Here is a 20,940-nt window from a genome sequence, read left to right as displayed (position 1 = left end):
GGAGGGACTGCAATTAAAGTGGCCAGCATAGTTAGATGCGTGAAGATCATATATTAACGTTAATTCTGTGCTCAAGTTTTCATTTGGGATTCAAACCTGAGATGATCTGATATTCTATAAAGGGCACTACTCATTCACAGATAACTCTGTAATGTCATTCTAGATGCTCTTATGCAATAGAAGGAGAGTGGGATAGCAATTCTGATTTGACGAGTCAACCGGTGATTTTCTGTCCATTCCAGCAAGTACAAGATCTGAATTTGAATTAGATACACTGAGAAACACCAAATAAATTGAATAAAAGTTAAACTCATGTTTTATATAGAATGCCTGTTTTCTTACTTATAATAACCCATGGTCTGAAGAGGAAGTTAGATTAAAGGAAGAATTCTGAAGGTAAAAACTAGAGCTGGCTATTTTACAGCTTTGCCGTTAATTGTAGTGGTTCAGGAAGGTGACTCGATACCACATTCCCAAGGAAAATTGGAGATGGGCCAATAAGTGCTGATCTTGCTACAATGTCATTGTCTCCAAAGTAAATGAAAATATAACATACTTAATGGAGAATAGCTTCTGTGGTCACAGGACCAAAATGTATACAATGGATCAAATGTCCCCCTCCTGTGCTAAAATTTCAATGGTATTACAATTTTTACAATTACACAGTATTCTAACACACAGAAATGTCTCCAAATGTTTCAGCCAGTTAATTACCCCTTGAAAGTCCAAATGTGTGTGGTTTAGGTTGATTGGCATGCTAAATTGATCCCTGGTGTTCAGAAATGTGCAGGCTAGGTGGGTTAGCCATGGAATATGCGGGGTTACAGGGACTAGATGGTATGCTGTTCAGAGGATCAGTGCAGACTTCATGGGTCAAATGGCCTCTTGCTGCACGCTAGGGATTCAATGATAATCACGTACCAGCTTGAAGCGCAGGGGGTCTTCTAATTTAGGTGAAGTTGTGGTGAAAATTCTAATGTAGGTCTTTCTGTTCCAGATTCAGGTCCTGGATAGATGTTTGGCTAACAATGTTCTCTCACCAAATTTCCTCACTGTACTGTCCTGCTGATTCTGGGTACCAAGATGCAGGAAAGGAGAATCTGTCCCTCCATATCCAGGTACCCTCGCCAAGAGCCTGTCATCCTCCATCATTGTGATTCTGTTCCTGTTCCATCTTAGGTTGACCATTGTAAATGTGTCCTTCAAAAATCAATCTCAACTGAGCTATGGAAAATCCAAGATAATAAAATATGAGGCTGGATGAACACACCAGGCCAAGCAGCATCTCAGGAGCACAAAAGCTGACGTTTCGGGCCTAGACCCAGAGGGTCTGATGAAGGGTCTAGGCCCGAAACGTCAGCTTTTGTACTCCTGAGATGCTGCTTGGCCTGCTGTGTTCATCCAGCCTCACATTTTATTATCTTGGAATTCTCCAGCATCTGCAGTTCCCATTATCTCTATGTAAAATCCAAACTGGTAATAATGGTATTCAGAGGAGTGATTGCATTTGGGTTGCATAAGGAAGAGTCTAGGTCTAAGAAAATCAACACTTTCTTTGCTTTTTAATAGTACTTTTTTTTAACTTCAGGGAATGCACATCCCATCAGTAACTAGGCGTGTGCAGGCCATGATCTGCTGGCATAGTCTTTGAAAGGGGTGTATCTGAGGGGAAAGTACAAAAACAGCCAGGTGCAAACTCAGTATGCTCCCTGCAAGTATTATTCTCTGACGCAAGTGCTGGCCTGCAGAATCAGCCCTTCATTACCATGTCAAATTATAAAGAGGTGTCCATGCCTCGGCCCTTAGCTTGTATACTGGATATGTTTTCTTTATGAATTGGGTGAAGTATCACTGTAAAATCCCTCCAAATGCATACAGGAACAGGAGTAGGCCATTCAGACCCATGATCCTGTTCCATTGTTCAATTAGATGACAGATGATATTGTCCTATTAATTCAGCACCTGGATCAAATACTTGGAGATACGTGAATGTAATATTTCATTTGGATGTCCAGGCTATGAAGATGGCACTGATTCTGAGGATACACATGAATTTCAAATCCAGGAGAGAATAAGCCAAAAAAGGGGTCGGGTACCCAAGTGACCAGAAGGAAAGGTACACGTGTGCAGAAAGCTAACAATACTTTGGACCAAGTCAGGGTTTGAACGAAGCAGCTGAAGTTGTAAGAAATCCCACTGGCATCATTGAATGGAGAGCCATATCATTCCACCCACCTCATCCCAACTCCTTACCTGTAGTTGACTGGCCACCGTACCATCCACATGCGGTGATAGGACAGGGAGGTCACAGAGAAGCATGTCACCAGAGTCAGTGTGTAGAAAGTGGAGACGAACACTTTGCACAGCCCCTCATTCCATTCATAGTCCGAGTGCTGTCTCCTCAGCTGGATGACTGAATACATAGTGATGGGGATGCCCACGTTAAGAATGTGCGTCCCAGCCAATGTGCAGATGAGGAATTCCAGTGGCTTCCATTTCTTCTGCTTGGCACTGACGCTCAGGATCCCCCAGGTGTTGGCCAGCAGAGACACCCCCGAGCAGATCAGCCAAGCTAATGCATTGTTGTACAAACTCTGCTCATCTGTGTTCTCACTCATTGTGGATCGTGGAGCTCCCATTGCATGGGACCTGTAGCAGATTGCGTATAAGTATGATGCGGAGCAAAGGCATTCTAGGATTCAATCCGTTCCAGTGCGAAGATAATCAATGCAGCCTCATGTTCTTTCATCCCACACATAGAATATTGCACAGGCACGACATATCACCATCACCTGCATGTTAAAAAACATTAGAAATGACACAAACTTTGAAACTCAAGGGCTAGAGCTCAAGGGCCAAAATGGGTTAAATCTGAGATAATGGGAACTGCAGATGCTGGAGAATCCAAGATAATAAAATGTGAGGCTGGATGAACACAGCAGGCCAAGCAGCATCTCAGGAGCACAAAAGCTGACGTTTCGGCCCTAGAACCTTCATCAGATGAAGGGTCTAGGCCCGGAACGTCAGCTTTTGTGCTCCTGAGATGCTGCTTGGCCTGCTGTGTTCATCCAGCCTCACATTTTATTATCTTGGGTTAAATCTGTTCCTTTGAGCTTCTCTCAAAGACACATCAAATTTTTCGCATATAAACCTGAAACTTGTTCTTTATTTTGTACTAATTTAACTAAAACAGTGGGAGCAGCGTGCTTAGCCTCAGCACCCCTGAGGGCATGGAAAATTATCAATCACTCCCAGTGGTCAAGAATTTCTCCTTGCCTTTCACTGTACTTGTGTGTGTGTTGCCTTTTTGTATGTCTGTACATCTGTGTTTGCCTGAGTCTGTATCCTTCTGTATGTGTGTATGTCTATGAGTGCCTATGTCAGTGTATGCATTTGTGTGTGCACCTCTTTATGTCTGTGTGTCTGCATGTGTGTCTGTATATCAGAGTCTATGTGTGTGCGTCTACCTTTGCATGTGCATGTCTGTCTGTAAGTATATACATGTCTGTCGGCCCCTTATTGCTATGTATGTGTGTGTCTGTCTGTCTGCATCTAAGTCTGTCTGTATCCATTTCCGTCTTGGTCCCTGCGTGCATGTCTCTATGTGCAATGATTAAGACAGGAATGGGCTCAGCTTTAGTACACGCTATAATCCAACACGAAGCTAATGCTTTGTGCACATGCTTAACCTAAAGATACACTGACAATGGGAGAACACTCTGCTCTCCTTCAAGTGTCCCTGTGATAATCCCTGGCCCTTCTTGCCCCAGCTCTGGGTGACTTCATCAGGCACTCTTGGAGACGGTACGTGGCCAGGATTTGGACAGATTGGGCCCTAGTCTGTTTGTCCATTTTCAGGGTTGGCCGGTTAGAATCAGGCATTTCACCAGCTTGACCATTGACAGGACCTGGAGTAGAAACTCTCTAAATAGTAAAGTCAACATAATCCCATTCGCTTATTGGAGAGATGACTGGTGGTGGCTTAACCTGAGGGTCACCATGCCTCAGGCAAGGTTGAGAAACTGGGCTGTAATCTTAGCTGGTGCAGGAATTGAACCTACGCTGTTGGTGTTACACTGCATTGCAAAGCAGCCATCCAGCCAACTGAGCTAACCAACGCCAGGCACCTGTGGTCATTGGCCTTCACCACAACACTGTGAGAGAGAGTTGGTTATGGGTCCAAGGAAAGGTGACAGGTGCGGGGCTGGATCCTGGCACTAAACTGGGATTGTAGGCTGGAGCAGGAGCTAAATGGGGCTCACAATCTTTCAAAAATTTTCATTCAGTCCTAAATTGTCTCCAACATGCCCCTTCGCAGCTCAAAACAGCCTGATATGACACTCCACCATTCACACCTTCACCCCAACCTCACCTGATCCTCAGTGCCTTGCACCCCAACCCTTCCCAACAACCCCAACCCTCTGCTCCCGCTGCAACACTCCTCAACCTGAAACCCTGCCCCATTCCCACGGCACCCTGGCCCCCAGCCCTAGACGTCCCTACTCCCCCTCTCCTCCGCATCCTGATCCCACTCCCCCACGCTCCGACCCCAACACACCGGTCACCCCTCCTGCTTTGTGCCCTCCCCCTCTCCCTGCTCCCTGAACTCCCTCCACATGCACCCGTCCCCCCTCACCTCACACCTTTATCCTCTCTCCCCATGTTCCGATCTACTCCCCCCTCATTCCTGGTTCCATTTCCCCTCTGCATTCCAACCTCACTTCACCTTGCATCCTGACCCCAATACCCCATGGCCCCAACTTCCATTCCCCGAATCTCCTTCCCCCTCACACCCGAGCCCTCTGCCCCCTCACACCCCAGCCTCATTCCTCCCTCACACCCTAACCCCACTCCTCACACCCCTATCTCAGACCCCTGTGCCTTGACCGTCCTCCACCACAAGCCCTGACCCCACTCCCCTCTCGTGCCCCAACCCCACTCCTCCCCGCGCCACAAATTCCCTCTCTCCCAACATCTTGAGCAGTCTCTTCAACACTCCCTTCATCACAACGCCCACATCTCCTTCCCCCAAACTGTTGACTTTCTCAATCAGAGTTTACCATCTCTCCCACATGCCACATAACCTGGTATTTCCTACACTCCTGCTGAAGTCAACACTCCCCCAAACCCAATATCCCACTCACTCTACACGCCGCTTGCCCGAGTCCAGCTCAATACGTTCCCCCTGCCCTGCATACACACCTCTGCCCCTGAACCAAAACAAGACCCCACCCCATATCCAATACATACACCCCCAAGCCAATACAGCCCCAATATACACATCCCTGCTTTAACCAAACCCCTAGTATGGGCTGACAGCTCCCTCCACCCAAGTATGACCCCTCCCTCCAACCAAGTCTCACTATCCCTCCATTGCATTCCACAATCCTCCTTTTTGCAGTGCTTTCCATTCCATTTGCTTCTTGCCAAAGTAAGATATTGACACCTCCCACAGACCTCCCCCATTCCTATAAATCTTGTTGGTGAAGTAATGGTGGCTCCCGGATGGCACATCTCATGACTTATACACAAAGGCACCCATCTCCATCACCTAGACCAGATCCCTAGGCACTGAACATCTGTCTGAACCGCTGAAATGGGACAGTTTAAGGCTCTCCTCCATCAGATCCTGAAACTGTTCACTGCTTAATGGAGAGGAAGCGGCAAAAAGAACAGCTTTAAAGCAGATCACTGCAGCTCCTACCTGCTCCTAAGAGAACCCAGTTTCATCCTCTCCAAGCACCCAAACTGGAAAAAAAGAAAAAATGCAATGTATAAATTATTTCAGGAAAAGAAACTCAGATGTTAGTCTCCTGCAGCAGGAAGCTCAGTTCAGCAGCATTTCCGAAGGCAGAGCCAACAGCTAATTCTTAAAATAAAACCATAGCTGAAGAAAGAAGATGGGCAACATTAATCTCTGAATTTGAGAGCCCTGCTGCATCTTTATTCAACATCACTGTTTCAGGGCAGACACTAGCCTGTCAGTTTTACACACACTTACCTCTCTTAGACAAACAGACTTTTCTTTTGGAAAATATTGGAAATGCTATATAAACACAGCAGAAGGGTTGTTCAATTGACAAGAACAGTTTGTGGAAAAGATAAAACATTAATGCAGACTGGTCCCTGCAGAGAGTGTGTTTCCATGGTCACGTATGCGTTAGGGGTGATGCAAACAAAGCATTAGAAAGAATCCAGTCTTAACTTCCTTCTCCCCAGAAGTGTCTAAATTCCTATCTTTGCTGCAATTCCCTCTGCCTTTCTCAACCCTACAGTGAAAAAATCTCATCATTAATACAGGATAGATGTTTAGGAATAATCATTAGACCCAAGAAAATGATCAATTTATCTTTATTGGTTCACCTAACCTTTTTCTCAGCTTATACTTCAATTCATTGCCTCTCTAGAAAAAGAACTTGCATTTTTATAGCTACCTTTCACAGTCACAGTGTGTTGCAAAACACACTCCAGCCAATGAAGCACTTTTAAAGAGTAATCATTGTTGTAATATAGGAAATGCTGTAGCCAGGCAATGCATGCGGAGCCAGGTCCCACAAACAGGAGTCTAACAATGGCTAGATAACATGTTTTAGTAAATGTCAGTTGAGGGATGAGATTTCACCGGGACTTTTTCAATACAGTGTCAAAGAAACATTGAAGACAGAAGCATAGAAGGCCATCCGACACCTCAGGCCTGCTCCACCATTCAACATGAACATGGCTGATCATCGAGCTCAATACTCTAAACCCAGCCTCCCTCATACCCCTTAATCCCTTTAGCCAAAAGAGCTATAACTGCCTCCTTGTTGAAAATACAAGGTTTTAGCCTCAACCACTCTCTTGGTGAAGAAATTTCTCCTTGTCTCAAGGTTTACTCCTTATACCCCTATTTCTGGACTCCCCCACCAACAGGAACATCTTTCCTGTGTCTAACCTGTCTAGTCCTGTAGAATTTTACAGGTTTCTATTAGATCGCCCCTCATTCTTCTAAACTCCAGTGAACACAATCCTTACCAACTCAATAGGGTCTTTAACATCCACCTGAGAGATCAGACATGGCTTTCCTTGGCCTTCACACCTGAAAGGCAATATTCCAACAATGTAATTCTCCCTCCTTTGCAGTGTCCAGTGTCTCCAACCATTTCTTGACATCACGCGGAGTGAATCGAATTGACTGAGGATTGGTATCGGGAATGCTGGGGACCACTGGAGGAGGCTGAGAAGGATCAGCCACACGATGCTTCTGGCTGAAGTTTGCTGTGAATGCTTCAGCCTTATGTTTTGCACTGATGTGCTGGGCTGTTCGATCATTGAGGATGGGGGTATATGTGGAGTCCCCTACTCCATTGATTTGTTTAATTGTCCACCATCATACACAATTGGATGTGGCAGGACTGCAGAGCTTAGGTCTGATCCATTGGCAGTGGGATCACTTAGTTCTGTCCATCACTTGCTGCTTTCCCTGTTTGGTGTGCAAGTAATCCTGTTTGGTGGCTTCGCCAGGTTGAGACCTCATCTTCAGGTCTGCGTGGTGCTGCTCCTGGCATGCCCTCCTGCACTCTCCATTGAACCAGGGTTGATCCCCTGGCTTGCTGGTAATGGTTGAGTGGGGGATAAGCTGGGCTATGAGGTTACAGATTGTGTTGGAGTATAGTTCTGCTGCTGTTGATGGCCCATGACTTCCCTGCCTCGAGTTACTAGATCTGTGCAAAGTCTGTCCCATTTAGCATGGTGATAATGCCACACAACATGATGGAGGTTGTTCTCAATGTGAAGGTGGGACCTCATCTCCACAAGGACTGTGCAATGGTCACTCTTACTGATACTGTCATGGACAGACACAACTGCAGCTGGCAGATTGGTAAGGATTAGTATGTTTTTCCCGCTTGTTTCCCTCACCACCTGCTACAGACCCAGTCTATCAGCTATGTCTTTTAGGAGTTGACCAGCCTGATCAGTGGCACTGCTGCCAAGCCACTCTTAGTGGTGGACATTGAAAACCCCCTCCCAGAGTATATATTGTGCCCTTGCCATCATCTGTGCTCTCTCTAAGTGTTGCTCAACATTGAGGAATACTGATTTATCAGCTGAGGGAGGACAGTATGTGGAAATCAGCAGGAGATTTCCTTGCCCATTAAAACCTTAAATCATGAGACTTCATGAGGTCCGGAGTCAATGTTGAGGACTCCTAGAGCAGCACTCTCCTGACTATATACCACGGTGCTGCCACCTCTGCTGGGTCTGTCCTGTCTGTAAGATATGATTCTGTGAGTATGATTATGTCAGGCTGTTGCTTGGCTAGTCTGTGAGGCAGCTCTTCCAATTTTGGCACTAACCCCCAGACACTTGCATGGTCAACAGGGCTGTTTCTGCTGTTGTCTTTTCCGGTGCCCAGGTCGATGCCAGGTGATCTGTCCAGTTTCATTTCTTTGAGACTTTGTAGCAACTGGTATAACTAAGTGGCTTCCTCGGCCATTTCAGAGGGCAGTTGAGAGTCAACCACATTGCTGTGGGTCTGGAGTCTCATGTCGGCCAGACCAGGTGAGGGTGGCAAATTGCCTTCCCTAAAGGGCATTAGTGAACCAGTGGGTTTTTCCAACATTCAGCAATGATTTCATTACAATCAGTGATTCTTAATTCCAGACATTTTTTAAACTTTGAATTCAAATTCCACCATCGACTGTGGTGGGATTCAAACCCAAGTCTCCAAAACACCTGCTGGGTTTCTGGATTAATAGTCTAGTGTCATATCACTAGCCCATCACTACCCTATTATTTCATTGATGAAACAGCTGTCAATGGTTGGTAGCACCCCTGAGAAATCCTTGAAATGAAATCTTATGCCCATTGTGACTGGTTTACAACTCCACACCATTGTTCTTTGTCTCAAGTATACTTCAGTCCCTGGAGGACATTGCCTTAGACATCAATCCCCTGTTCTGTTATATGCCATGCACTTCTGGAATCAGGTTATTGATGAACAGGTGTAACAGACCTACTGATGATATTCAGTGAGGTGAACAAAATTGGCTGGTCACTGATGTCTAAGACAGTGGTAGGTACAAGAGTAGTGGGATTGAACATCTATCTACTTGAAACGTCTGGCTGTAAAAGATTGAAAACACTTACTTCTTGCACTCCAAATCCTGAGTTCCACCGAAGCTAATGATAGGGTCTGCATGTAAACCCCTCCACCTTCTGGCTATTGTCTGTCAACTCACAAATGGATACAATAGGCCCTCAAGAAGCTAGAGGCACTTAACCCATTTATAACCTATCACCTTTATGTTTAGCAGACAGATTGCTCAATGCATTAGATTCAGAATTCATTCCAAGATATGTTTGATTTTGTTCTTTGTCAATTCCTGAACCAAATCACTTGCCTTCCAGTTGATCAAAGAATTGAGGGTATGTCAGGTCACAAAGTCACAGATTGAGGTAGTCTACGATTATGGCATTGCTGATGACCCATTGTAACTAGCTTTGGGCTACCAGAGCAGTCCTTATTCTATCTGCAGTGTTAGCATTAGAGAACACAAAGGGAATGGCTTTACGGTAGAGATGAGACTTTGTCTTCACAAGGTCTCTGTGCGGGCATTTCTGCTAGTGTTTCCAGAGACAAACATGTCTATGATGGTGAGGCTTTGTCATACAGAAGGTGGTGTATGTAAGGGATGAGCTGCGAGAGAAGTACAATTAAACATTTAAAAGGTATCTGAATGGATACAGAAATTGCAAGTGTTTAGAGGGATATGAGCTAAATGCTGGCAAATGGGACAAGATTAATTTAGGATATCTGGTCGCCATAGATGAGTTGGACTGAAGGGTCTTTTTCTATGTTGTATGACTCTATAACTCTATGAATGGGACCCAGTCAATGGGTAGAACTGTTCACCTCCAAGAACACAACACACCGGTATCATGAGAGACCTTTCACCACGTGACTTGGTTAAGAATAACCTGCAGTCGTTAGCAGGAGTACTTAAAATCAAAGGATCATACATCGTGGAAGGATGCCATCAGGCCTACATTACTGGTGCCAGCTCTTTGAAAGAGCCATTTGAATAGTCCCAGTCCCTGGCATTTTCCCCGTAGCCCATATTTATCCAATAGCTTTTTGAATGTTTCTGCTATGAGTGGTGTGAATTATTAGGTTATACCATTTACTGTTCAAGCAAATGCTCAGAAACACCCTGCAACCATTGGGTTTTGTGGAATAGTCTGGCAGATTTGTAGCTGTTTTTAAACTTATGGAGTTTAATCAACCGATTTGGAAAATATTGGTTGTCATGATCATAAACCTTAAAGATGCTGATAATTTACAGAGACCAATATCATCCAGTTGGTTGTGTTATAACAAATCACCAGCTGGTTCTTAGTAGAACTGTTTCCTAAACACGGCATCAAAACAGCTCAGTTATTCTTATGAGGATCAATCTGTGACATTCTGAGTCTGCTGATTTACCAGTCTGCCCCAAGATTCGAGTTCTCAGCTGGGAGTTATGCTCAATAAGCGGGGAGAATTGGGATTAGGATATTGTAACTCCCCTCCAATTTGGGTCACACCTATTGTACATAACACCCCCTTCTGAGTGAGAAATAACACTATCACACCCATAACCTGAGGTGATTGCTGCAGTGTACCACAGATGATGCCATCCTTCTGACGGGATATTAAAGAGAGACCCCTATTCAGATAGATGTTAAAAGATCCCACAATATTATCTGAAGCAAAGTAGAAAGACTCATAATGAAGTAGCCATCATTCCATCCTCAACCAACTGGTTGCTTCTGGGTTCTTGCTGTCACCAAAATGATTCCTCAATATAACAAGTCATTGTGTTACAAACTATTTTGTCTTACATGAAGCTAGCTGCAATTTTTTCCCAGTCATTAACTAAGTCACTTATAAGTGGCAGTGGATCTTCCTCCACAAATGTAGTAAAGTAAAATGATCAGTTTAGTAATATGTAGAAGGCTCAAAAACACAGGAAATGCTTATTTGATTAATTTGGCAATATTTCTGCCTCCAGCGCAATTGTATTGATCATACATTCTACAGACCAAGCCCCTGCAACATTTGATGTAACTTTTGATTTAGGTCAGCCCACACACGAACAAGTTTGCCAACTCTCCACAATTGTCCCCAAGGCTCCCACAACTTAAAATGAATCACCCACATGCTGCCTTGAGCAACCAGGGATAAAAATCATACAGGCATTAAAGAGCTTTCTTTCAATGATTTCGTTTTATTCATCACACAGATGTTAGAATTATTATAACACAACAGTATTGGTAATGATGAATTCTCCAAGTGGGTGACCATCAGAAAGCCGTGCATTACTCTGTCAGCATATAGGGACAATCAACAACAGAAACGCAAGAAGTCAAATGATGAAATTCCTGGAATATATCTAATTCCTTATTTCTGAGGTGGTCAGGTTATGGAGTAATTCCTGAAATGGAATTCCACATTCCTTTTTCTACTGCCTAGCAAATTCGAGCAAAGGAAAATTCCTCAGAGGCTGAGTTATTCCTGTAAGTGACAAGTTGTCTCGTAAAGTGTACTCATTGAGCTGCAATATTGGTTCTTTTGTTAATTCTTTTCTGCAGGCAAGTGCCTGCCTTTCAAATAATTGACTAACTTCAGCATGACTGAAGGTAGTAGGTCACTTTGTCAGGTGGACAATCTTCCACCATTTTTTTCCTCACGTCCTCTAGAAAGACATTGTTTACGATGATCTATTTCAATGAACCACCAATGAGTCACTCATTTGTTCAGTCAGCCAAACCAGCGGACCTTGGTTACTATAATGCTTCACATCTTACAACATCCCATTACGATGGGATTCATCTTGCAAGCACAAAGACAAGGAACAAGGCAGTGATTGCTTAATGGAACAAAACACTCCAGATTAATTATAACAAACTTAATTATAGTAATGGTGACATTGTTAAACAGAACACAGTACCGCCTAGTGTCAAAGAGGTCATCAGGCAGCAATTACCTCAGATACGCAATACTTAGCAAGAACAGAGTGTTTTTCAAATGCAGATTATCAGGAATAAGATAAGAAATGCAACTCCCTCCATTTTGAGTTGAAAATGCAAGGTTTGTCTCAGATATTGATTCTTCTGTTTCAGAATATCGCAGTTCAATCTGCACATACCTGATCCTGACTTGCTCTCCTCCTTTGGCTGGTGTAGAACCTACAGCGAAATTTATCCCTGTCTGATCTCCAAAAACCAAAGCCTCTCCAAACTTCTCAACCTTGGTTTCCTACCCCCCTGGCGATAAGTAGGGACATTTCTATCTTTAAAAAGACATATTTTTCCTGACCCATAGTTGTTTCTCAACCAACATCAGCAAAACAGGTGGCTATCACACGGGATGGAGCTTGCTGTGTGCAATTTGGTTGCCTTGTTTATCCTACATTATAAAAGTGACTGCATTTCAGAAGTACATCATTGGGTGTAATATATTTTTGGGTACCTTGAAGTTGTGCAAAAAGCTATATTAGCACATTGTTTTTCCTATATATTTTTATAGATAATCTTTCAGTTTTTTATACTACAATGTAAATGTTTGCTATTCTTAGTTATTCCACAGGATGACACTATAGCATCTTTAAAAAATTACGTCGAGGGGCCTGCTGTTCCAATTTGCTTCAGACATGGGGCTGCATTCTTTCTCGCCATTTTACATGGAATCAGTGAAGCTTAAAGATCATTGCCATTAAGTCCACAAGTGAACAGAGGGCCAGGACACACACCTCCACTTTGACCTGCCGACGACACTGCCCCAAGGATTTTATTTAAGTGGTGGCGTTGAACAGTCAATTGACAGTGGCAGAGGAGTTCAAACTGGCTTCCAAAACAAAGAGCTCTGGAAATCAACATCCTTCACAAGACATTCTATTTCATTGCAATGGCCTACAGTCACCAACCTGAGACACATCCTGGGCACACTTCCACTGCCATACATAAACACTGGCCACTTCACTTTGACATTAGATGGCGCTGTGTTCTGTTTAACAAAGTTGCCATTACCATAATTAAGTTAAATTAAGCCACAGTATTTTGTCCCATTAAGAAATTCTTCTTCTTTGTCTTTGTACCTGCAAGATGAATCCCACTGCGATGGATTATTATGTAAGATGTGAAAGATTGTTGTGACTGAAGTCCTCCGGTTTAGCTGACTGAGCAAATCGACGACTCACTGGAAATTCATGGAATTACATAATCACCAAAAAAACACCTTTCTTGAGAACCTGAGGTATGTCATTAAAGAATGTTGGACAAATGTCCACCTGACAGCTCCTTCCCTCAATCATGCTGAAGTTAGTCACTGATTTGAAAGGCAGACTTTCACCCACAGGAAAGGACTGACCAAAGAACCATTTTTTCGGCTGAATGAGTGCACTTCAACAGACAACCTGTCACTTACAGGAATACCTCTGCCTCTAACTTGGAACAAAGGAGAGGGGAGCAGTGGGACATGCAGAGGTTTCTACCATCTCAACAATACTGCTTCTTCAAGGAGGCAGACAGAATGCCCACCTGCTACCATCCCTGTGTAAAATCCCAATAATGGTGAAATTCATCCTGTGCTTTAATGCAAGATACCATTTTGGAAGCAAATCAGGTGGTGCATGGTGCCTTTCCACGATGGAATTCAGCCCCAGACACAGGGGAAATGTGCCACTGATTTTACCTTTGTTGTTCAAACAACTCAACAGAAATGGTAATCTATGTGGCTTGACAGATGGAACTGCATTTTTTTTGCTAAACTCAATCTGGGGTCTTATTCAAAGGATGCCACAGTTTCAAAGCAGTACTATCTCACCTACTGATGTGTAAAGACTGCAAACAGCTCTGTTTACTTGTTTACTTAAAGAAATGGCTTCATAGGAACGAAGGCTCACAGCACAAAAACACGTTCCTGACTTGAAGTTTACAACTTCTTGAATTACAGCCAGGATTTCCAACAGCAAAATGGAAATCACATCATTGTATGACAGTCTCTCTTCTTGAAGGACAATGGAACACAGAAAAGGTCTTTTGACTCCTATTAGGATGTTGGAAGCTATCTACTGAAAATTGACCATTAGCTCCTTATGAACTAATCTAACTGATATCGTAAGGTTTTGTGCTGTTTACTATCTGTTTTGCTTAAATCTGAAGTCGCTGGAAAAGCTCAGCAGGTCTGGCAACATCTGTGAAGAAAAAATGAGAGAGAACATTTCGGGTCAGGCGACTTTTCCTCGAAACCGGACTGGACCTGAAACGTTAACTCTGATCCTTTTCTTCACAGGTACTGCCAGACCTGCTGAGCTTTTCCAGCAACTTCTGTTTTTGTTCCTGATTTACAGCATCTGCAGTTCTTTTGGCTGTTGCTTAAATCTGACCTGGGACTTTAGCCTGAAAAAGAAGCTTGGTTATGGCATTTTATTTTTAGTCTTTAAAGGGCAACCGATAGTTGTTGAGTGATTTGTCATAATTCGAGAGTAACTGTAAAACTAGCAATGCACGAAGTTATATATGAGAGAAAATTACATTTTAGGTCTTAAGAGACTCAGTTTGCTAACAGAAACTCTCATCCCATTGTAAACATGAATTAAGCTGCTGGAGATAAAATGACGAGAGTGGCAATAAACATTGGCCTTTCTAGCAGCACGCATGTCACATTTTTTACATAAATTTGGAGCTGAAACAACAGATACTCAATTATAGTGAGAATGAACTAGATTAACAGGAAGGAGATTGCTTAATAGAAAACTTGAAACACAAAATGTCACCTCAGAAAGGCCAGGGAAAAGAACTGAAATGTAATACCAAGATAATAAAATGTGAGGCCATATGGTATCAATGTGGACTTCACCAGTTTCAAAATCTCCCCTTCCCCTACTGCATCCCTAAACCAGCCCAGTTCATCCCCTCCCCCCACTGCACCACACAACCAGCCCAGCTCTTCCCCCCCACCCACTGCATCCCAAAACCAGTCCAACCTGTCTCTGCCTCCCTAACCGGTTCTTCCTCTCACCCATCCCTTCCTCCCACCCCAAGCCGCACCCCCAGCTACCTACTAACCTCATCCCACCTCCTTGACCTGTCCGTCTTCCCTGGACTGACCTATCCCCTCCCTACCTCCCCACCTACACTCTCTCCACCTATCTTCTTTACTCTCTATCTTCGGTCCGCCTCCCCCTCTCTCCCTATTTATTCCAGTTCCCTCCCCCCCATCCCCCTCTCTGATGAAGGGTCTAGGCCCGAAACGTCAGCTTTTGTGCTCCTGAGATGCTGCTTGGCCTGCTGTGTTCATCCAGCCTCACATTTTATTATCTTATAATAAAATGTGAGGCTGGATGAACACAGCAGGCCCAGCCTGAGAGGAAGAACCGGTTAGGGAGGCAGAGACAGGTTGGACTGGCTTTGGGATGCAGTGGGTGGGGGGGAAGAGCTGGGCTGGTTGTGTGGTGCAGTGGGGGGAGGGGACGAACTGGGCTGGTTTAGGGATGCAGTTGGGGAAGGGGAGATTTTGAAACTGGTGAAGTCCTGGGAACTGGGAACCCTGCAGCCTAATGGTATCAATGTGGACTTCACCAGTTTCAAAATCTCCCCTTCCCCAACTGCATCCCCAAACCAGCCCAGTTCGTCCCCTCCCCCCACTGCACCACACAACCAGCCCAGCTCTTCCCCCCCACCCACTGCATCCCAAAACCAGTCCAACCTGTCTCTGCCTCCCTAACCAGTTCTTCCTCTCACCCATCCCTTCCTCCCACCCCAAGCTGCACCCCCATCTACCTACTAACCTCATCCCACCTCCTTAACCTGTCCGTCTTCCCAGGACTGACCTATCCTCTCCCTACCTCCCCACCTATACTCTCCTCTCCACTTATCTTCTTTACTCTCCATCTTCGGTCCGCCTCCCCCTCTCTCCCTATTTATTCCAGTTCCCTCTCCCCATCCCCCTCTCTGCTGAAGGGTCTAGGCCCGAAACGTCAGCTTTTATGCTCCTGAGATGCTGCTGGGCCTGCTGTGTTCATCCAGCCTCACATTTTATTATCTTGGATTCTCCAGCATCTGCAGTTCCCATTATCTCTGAAATGTAATACCCTTCTCTTCCAGTCTCCCTCGCTGAGGAATCCGTTCATAATAATGGAAGCAAAGCTTAAAGAAAAACATCTTACTCTCTGAGGAAGTGATGGGATATTTGCACATAGGTTGACAAAATAAATTAAGAAGGCTATGTGTAACTCTACAACCTAAACGCAATATTGTAAATTTGGATGACTTAAATATACATTTGCCAAGGTTGTTCAGACACTGCCATTTCTGATAAATTTAGTTTGTCGTATGAATTGCGTCACATTTCAAAATGTAACTTACATAACGCAGGCTTGATGACTTTTTGACAGGGAATGCTAGCAATACTCAACATCTGGAGAGGGAAATAAGAATTAATACCCATGTCATTCGAGCAATGATCTGAAAAATTGGCCTAGATTTTCAGAGTTGGGATGAGTCTAGTCCTGATTCGGAGCCAAGCAACCTCATTTCCGTCATGTCCTCTAAGGCGTGTAGGTCAGTTTGAGTCATGAGCCCATACCCAGCACTCCTGAACAAGCCAGCTCCACTGGAGGGATAAACATGTCATAGTCATTGTCTATTTTTTGTGGTTCAAGGCCAGCTTTTCAAAGAATTGCTATTCATGCCACTTCAGTGAAGTCATTAGCTGTAGACAGAATTAGGGAATCCAGTGGAAAACGTGTTCAAAGTAGTCCTCTTCATGCACCCCCATGCCATGCTATGCTGCCTACCAGCACCCCCGTGGTCACACATGCCAGGCTATACACGAACTTAGCTCCCATGATCGTTCTGTTACTACAGGCCAATACAAGTGTCAATCATCCAGATCCTTTAAAAGTATCAATTGCAGAAACTACAAGCGCTTTAAACATCTTAACTCTGTGCAATTGACAAAATAAATCAGAGAGCCAGAACAATGGGGCTTAAGTGTTTTTGTAGTCCAGTGGATTTCTCTCTCAGCCAAGCTTAGCCTTTGATAACTCTGGATCCCTGATCACTGCTGTCCATGTAGCTGCCTCTGATCTTCTCTGAACTGCTGGGCCAACGGCAGCTCATACCCATCCCTGGCAACGAAGACAGTGCCTCTGCAGCTGGTTTTTCCTGGGCCAGGTGAATGAAACTCAGAATTTCCTGGGCTACTGCTACCCGCATAAAAGGTGAAAAATTTAGGCTGCTACATGTTTCTATTCATAATGCTGGCACACCTGCTGAAACTTGCCAGGATATTGTTTTTCAGTCAGATTTCCAGCATCTGCAGGATTTTGCTTTTGCATTCATGTCTTCGCTTTTCTCTGTTAGATGAAAAGAACAAGCCATTCTGCAAGGAATACATTATTGCACTCCTACCCCCTCCAAGGATATCACACAAAGATGTGCAAAGAATAGTAACTTTGTCTATCTTCGTTAAATCAATTTCAGAAATGTTGTGCTTCAGATATTGAAATTGGGGACAGAAGAAACAAAATGGTCAAGCTTTCCATCTGGAATCCTGCTGGAAATGATGTGTGGGGCATTATGGAAGACCAGGGTTCAATCTGGCTGTTATAAATAACGCAGTGTGGAGCTGGAGAAACACAGCAGGCCAGGCAGCATCAGAGGTGCAGGAAGGCTAATGTTTCGGGTCAGGACCCTTCTTCTGAACCATCAGCTTTCCTGCTCTTCTGATGCTGCCCGGTCTGCTGTGTTCGTCCAGCTCCACACTGTGTTATCTCTGACTCCAGCTTCGGCAGTTCTTACTATCTCTTCAATTTGTCTGTGATTCTTTCCGCTGCTGAAGCTCACTTGCTGGGCTTACTGCAGGGTTTCCTGCTTTCTGGGATTCATTCAGAGAAAAATGAGTGAGGAAAATGAAAAACAATTAGAAAGAAACGTTGAATGCACAGAATCGTTCAGATATACAAATAATGAACTGCAGAAACATACAGAAAATGTTGTCATCAAGTAGACAAGTGAACATTTTAACACATCTCACTGTTAACCATTAAATTATTTTTGCATTATCTGCCAAATAAACATCTAATTTTAAATTTAATTAGGCCAGATTTACTGAATCAGAAGGTTGCAGTTGTCAGCATTCAACTTCAGTCAACACTTCTGGGCAGTATAGAGGGGGCACTAAATTGTTTGAAAGGCCACATAATTCAACATCTCACCTGCTTGCTCATTAATCTAACTATAAGAAATAAGAACAGGAGTGGGTCATTCAGTTCCTCAAGCCTGCTTCATCATTCAATAGGATCATGGCTGCCCCAATGCTCCTAACGTCCACTTTCCTGTCCTTTTGCAGTACCTCTGATTCTCCTACCGATTGATAAAGATTCTAAGCATCTTAAGTCACAGGCTTTCTGCCCACACTTCACAGGCTCTCCTTATAATACATATCGAAGAGAAATGAGATGCTCTCCTAGTGTTCTACTCTCTTACGTTTCTGTTCTTCCAGGCCAAATGGACTAACTTACATTTTCCCATCTTCTTCCATATACCAAATTTTTACCCACTCTTAACCCTAACTAACTTCCTTTCCAGACACTTTGTGTCCTTCTTACAAAGATACACAGAAAGCAAATTGTACCATCATCAAAATTGGTGAAAATTCTTGTCAATTGGAGTCAGTTCTTTCATCAAACTAAAAAATATAATTTAGCTTCAAAACAAATTACTTTGCTGTAGGAGCAGCACAGTGGCTCAGTGATTAGCACTGCTGCCTCACAGCACCAGGAACTCAGGTTCGATCCCACCTTTGGGTGACTGTCTGTGGTAGTTTGCACATTCTCCCTGTGTCTGCGTGGGTTTGCTCTGGTTTCCTCCCACCGTCCAAAAATGTGCAGGTTTGGTGGATTGGCCATGCTAAATTGCTCATAGTGTTCAGGGATGTGTAGATTAGGTGGGTTATAGGTGATGGGTCTGGGCAGAATGCTCTATTGGTCAGTGTGGACTTGTTGGGCCAAAGGACATGTTTCTACAATGTAGGGATTCTATGACGGAAAATGATGTGGAGGCGCTGGTATTGGACTGTGTGCAGGATGAAGGGGCAACACTTTGAAAGCATATCATTTCAAATAAACCTTTTGGACTCTAACCTGGTGTAGTACGAATTCTGACTTTGTTGTAAAGCACAATGGAATCTACTTAGGATGTGATGACATACTAAAGTACACTTTCCTTCATCAAACTTTAATATATTTGATGAAAGTATGAATATTGAAAATGCTATACATACAGCTACCCATGATCACCAATTAAGATAACAAAAAGCATTAAAATTCAGTCATGGAAGAGGATTATATTCATTTCTTTTGTTAGTACATTAAAATTACCTGTGTGTTTTTGTTTTGTGGCTGCATAGGCACTTGGTGGGTCATTGGCATAGAGTGTTAATGCATTAGCAGATGGTGTTTCTGTGTGGATACAGGCTTAAACTTTTCATTGTGCCCAATCTCTGTTATCAGGAGACGCCAGTCACAGTAAAGAGGAAGAGTCATCAGCTGCTCCCTCCTACACACCTCCTGGGAGCTGCCTCATCAGAATCAAAGGCCTTCAAGAAGTACAAAAAAAGAAGGCTATCAGGTACTCATGCATGTTCTGCCAGTTGAAATCGATCCAGGGTACTCTCTACCTTAACTTCTTTTACTTTCACTTGCTCTGTTTCATTTGAAACCCGGGCCCCACAGAAATGTGCTCCCATAACAGCACAGTTGAAGGGGTCTCGTTTTTGGGCCTACCACCAGAATGATACAAAAATGTAAACCAGACACTGCAAGTCACATTTTGTAAATGTTCTTTACCAATGAAGAGGCACAGCTATTGCCAGCACACATTGGGAAATCCACAGGCATTCCCCATGAACTATCTGACATTTCCTGACGCAGACATTGCCAGAGTCTTGAAGATGACTTAATTTGTCACTAACTTGTCACTGGCTCTATTCACGCCTGCAGCACAGTTTAAATAAGAAGTTCCATACAAGACAAAATAATGGGAAAACGAAATCATTATAAAGCATTTAAACAAGACTTTTATTTGTCAGATAGCAGATTGCACAATGTACATCAACAGACATTTTTTTAAAAATTAACCTGCTCAGACACGACATATCTCTGGGGAAGGTGGGACTTGAATGCGGACCTCCCGGCTCAGAGGTAGAGATATTATCAATGTAAAATAAGAGCTTTCAACATCGAGTCTTTTCTTAAAACCAAATTTTCTTGTCAACCTGCTCAGAGATGCTCTGGGGTAGGGACGCTACCACTGCACCACAAGAAGACCCCCAGCATCAAGCATCTGAACACCTTGCTTAAATTGGTGGAAGGTGCATCCTCATAAATAATTAAGAGGGTAAATTTACCACTTCATCTAAAAGTCAGTACCTCTGCAAGCCCAACACTGTCCAATACCCGCTGGAGTATCAAACTAGATTAGGTACCAAGTAAGTGGAAACAAGGCACAGTAAAGGATTTAATGGGAGCAGATGCATCAAATTATTACCTCTTCGTTATTTTGAAACTATGGAGTATATGGATTTGTATACAATGTACAGCACAGAAATAGGCTTTACAGCCCAATTAGTCTTTTTCTTCCACATGAGTCTATTCCCATTCTATCCACCTCATTTCATGTACTGGTCTCGTTTCTTTTTAACAGCCTCTTCGCAATTTGCCTCAACAACTTCCTGTGGCAGGAAGTGCAGCATTCAAACCATTCTGACTAAATAAAATTCTCCTTATTTCTGTTTTAGATTCAATAGTTTGATTCAAAATGTTCCGGCATTATGTTAAGCCCTTATGTTTGGATTTCCCACAAATGGAATCATTCCCTTCACATCTATCCTCACAACCCATTTCTCTGTTAAGT

At 43.7% G+C, this 20,940-nt stretch overlaps 1 protein-coding gene across 8 annotated transcripts in view; it reads right to left on the bottom strand.

The window, feature by feature from the left end:
* Window positions 1–20,940, bottom strand: part of LOC125466501 (probable G-protein coupled receptor 153) — a 95,928-nt gene that overhangs the window by 60,201 nt on the left and 14,787 nt on the right. For 4 of the 8 annotated variants that reach the window (XM_048561039.1, XM_048561035.1, XM_048561036.1 and 1 more), the window contains exons 2-3: window positions 5,705–5,748; window positions 2,254–2,792 (exon numbers count right to left, since the gene is read on the bottom strand). In XM_048561039.1, coding sequence (XP_048416996.1) covers window positions 2,254–2,639 — 386 coding nt within the window. In that variant the 5' untranslated portion in view covers window positions 2,640–2,792; window positions 5,705–5,748. Of the gene's footprint in view, window positions 1–2,253; window positions 2,793–5,704; window positions 5,749–6,001; window positions 6,090–20,940 lie in introns of those variants that run through there. The other 4 variants (XM_048561041.1, XM_059638065.1, XM_048561040.1 and 1 more) reach the window with 2 other exon arrangements.

Source organism: Stegostoma tigrinum, chromosome 28 (genome assembly GCF_030684315.1).
Source record: "Stegostoma tigrinum isolate sSteTig4 chromosome 28, sSteTig4.hap1, whole genome shotgun sequence".
Taxonomy (NCBI): domain Eukaryota; kingdom Metazoa; phylum Chordata; class Chondrichthyes; order Orectolobiformes; family Stegostomatidae; genus Stegostoma; species Stegostoma tigrinum.
The sequence above is the reverse complement of the archived record's forward strand: the minus strand, read 5'-3'. Positions and strand labels throughout refer to the sequence as shown.